The sequence below is a fragment of the Ceratina calcarata genome, unplaced genomic scaffold, assembly GCF_001652005.2.
Source record: "Ceratina calcarata isolate Rehan_Ccalc_2016 unplaced genomic scaffold, ASM165200v1 scaffold340.2, whole genome shotgun sequence".
In the NCBI taxonomy this organism is placed as follows: domain Eukaryota; kingdom Metazoa; phylum Arthropoda; class Insecta; order Hymenoptera; family Apidae; genus Ceratina; species Ceratina calcarata.
The window spans coordinates 1-2567 of NW_017156830.1; the positions used below are offsets into that span (position 1 = coordinate 1).

General features: G+C 42.5%; 1 protein-coding gene across 1 annotated transcript; it reads right to left on the reverse strand.

Annotated features, from left to right (window-relative positions):
* Positions 1–6: 6 nt before the first annotated feature.
* On the reverse strand, positions 7–1998 carry LOC108625096 (uncharacterized). The gene is made up of 2 exons (XM_018024843.2): positions 1311–1998; positions 7–1069 (listed from the first exon to the last, which is right to left on the reverse strand). Exons 1-2 carry the CDS (start codon positions 1973–1975, stop codon positions 1006–1008), a joined length of 729 nt encoding a protein of 242 aa, XP_017880332.1. The 5' UTR covers positions 1976–1998; the 3' UTR covers positions 7–1005.
* Between the last annotated feature and the right edge of the window lie 569 nt (positions 1999–2567).

Here is a 2567-nt window from a genome sequence, read left to right on the forward strand (position 1 = left end):
GTCTATGTACGACGTCGCGATGGTTATTCCGTCGGAAAATACGTTGCTCGTCGTTTACAAAGGTACAAGAACATTTCGTACATTTTCTTTTTATCATTGGAAGTATGCGAGATTCGCTGAATTGTCTTTGTGACGATTACGATACATTGTATGCTTCTATGCTACTTCGCAAAATTATACCAGTCTCGTTAGTTAAATTTAAATAAATAAATAAATAAATATAATACTTTAGATTGAGGAGTTTCGACTGTGTTTTCTCGCGATCGTCTATGGTATTCGCATTAAGCTTGTACCTATACGTGTCGGTAACGACATGTGTATGTATATTTGAAAAATGAATAAATAAATAAATATATAATATCGATGTGTATAGTATTATTTCCGCGACGGTTAACGACCTGTTAACGGCTGCTTGTCCGTTACGCGGTTAAATGCTAGTAATCATTAATAAATTTTTATATGTTGTGAACGAAAACAACGTTAATTTCTTTTGTTTATTTACTAGTAGTTAATCTTAACGTTATTCCGGTGGCCGCGTCAATCGATTTATTGTTGGATTTGTCGTAGTATTTTTCCAGTTCAAATATTCGTGGATAGAACGACGTTGTTTTAATTATTGTTCAGATAATATTTGTTTTCGTGGTTTCGGCCAACTGCATTGGTTATTATAAGAGTGACAATCGAGTTAAGCTAAAATAAGCTGGATAGAGTTCTTTCTATTACTTTCGTTAATCTTATGACACGTCGTTTTTATAAAATTTTTATTCCCCGGTTGACGTTACTGTTAAACTCAGGACAACAAAAACACTTACGACTAGGACAACATTGATAGTAATTTCGCGTGTTCTTAAACATATACTCTTACTTTATAAGGTTATATTTCGATATATCGATAATTTGGTCTCTCTCTGTTCAGTCAGGTTGTGTTTCTCCTTGTTTGGTCTTTGTTCTCCGTGGTTGGCATACGTTCGACGTTTTCAAGGATTTTCCCGTTCGCAGGTTATCTTACGCTTCGATGGTTCCGCCGCTGGTAACGTTTCCATTGCGGTGAGTTTGTTTCCTGTGACTTCTGTGTTTTTGAACATGGAAAGAAATCAGATTAATAACATACTTCTAATCTTTTATTTTCAGGTTCGATCGGGCGTCTTTCCCGGTTTCCGTCGTTGTCCCAGTCAGGAGACCGGGACGGTCTCTCCGTCCTTGATTAGGACTAGAGTGTTGGTTCTGTCTCCGTACATTTTTTATAATATTTTGTAATAATGTTCTGGGAATTGAATAAAGGATTTTTTATTATTATTTTGAAAACTGACCTGTCATGTTTTGTTTTTCCTTGTGTTCCTGCGTTTCCGCTCTTAGTTCCTTCCTTTTTATTATATAATCTTAGTGTGGACGATACGTTTTCGGTCGGCTCCTCCAGCGGTAGCGATATTCTTAATAGGGATTCGTCCAGGTCCACCTCGTTTTCTTTGTTCGTCATAGAGCCCTCTTTCGTGTCTTGTTTGGTTGTCGTTTTCTCTTTTTCGTGTGCGAGGCCGTTGGCCATGGTCGTGTTCGGTTTCGCCGGTGTCGAGGTGCCCCTCTTCAGGGACGATCCATCGTCCAGGATTTTTGCCAATTCGTCCGAGACAACTACCTCCATCCCTTCGTAGCCGTTTAGGTTTGCAGATAAGATAAACTCATCGCCGGCATCGTCGAAGGAGGAGTTGTTCTCTTCCCTCTGCGAGGGTACGTCCTCGATAAACGTCGAGTCGTTCAGGTGGGCCGTTGTTCCCACATTGTCGGTGTGTTCCTCGGTCCCCTCTTTCGGGTCGACTTTAAAGTCTTCCTCTGATATCTCCACTTCTATTGGTATCCGCATCGGCCTGATGTTCTTGGCCGGTGTCACGGTGAGTATCGTGAATTTGTGTACGCCCGCCTGGTCCAGCGCCAGTCTGTTCCTTTTGCGTTTCAATAATCCAACCGACCTCCCCTCCATCTCCAGCGTGATGATCAAGCCGGATCTGGTAGGCTTCTCCCGCACTACCTTCCATCGCGAAACATCAATGTCACTGTTGTACTTCTGTAGATCGCGTATAATATTCGCACCTGTGAATCGAGAGTGCGTACCCCTGCCTTCCACCAGGCGAAGCGATTGTCGAGTGCTGCCTTGTCTTCGATTATTAGTTCACAGCCACTTTCTAGTTTAACAAATCTGATGGCCACTTTAAGCCACTTGACGGTTGTTTCCGTATCACAGGTCAGCAGGATCCCTCCGTTCTTACGAAAGAACGTCGAGAATCCTGGTTGTACATATCTTAATGATCTTTTCTTCCTGGCTTCTGTGTATTTTATCACGCACCGGTTTAGGGCGTCGCCGAATTCTTCTGTTTCCGCAAATGTCAACACTCTGTTTGGGAAGTCCCTTGGTACAATTGCTACCTGGTGAATAGGTGCGAACTCTTCTCTTGAGAACGGTCGGCTCATCTTTGCACTGGCGTAGGGATCACAGTTCAAACTACACGCTGGAGATGGGGGTCGGTCACACGAATGTCGCGTCGCCCTCTCATCACGCTCTTTTTATAGTCTCG

Excerpts from the sequence above, each read along its gene's own strand:
- LOC108625096 (XM_018024843.2), bottom strand. The coding sequence starts at position 1,975 with ATGGAGGGGAGGTCGGTTGGATTATTGAAACGCAAAAGGAACAGACTG. Across the intron at positions 1,070-1,310 it reads GGAAAAACAAAACATGACAG|AAGTCACAGGAAACAAACTC; the intron begins GTCAGTTTTCAA and ends TCAAAAACACAG.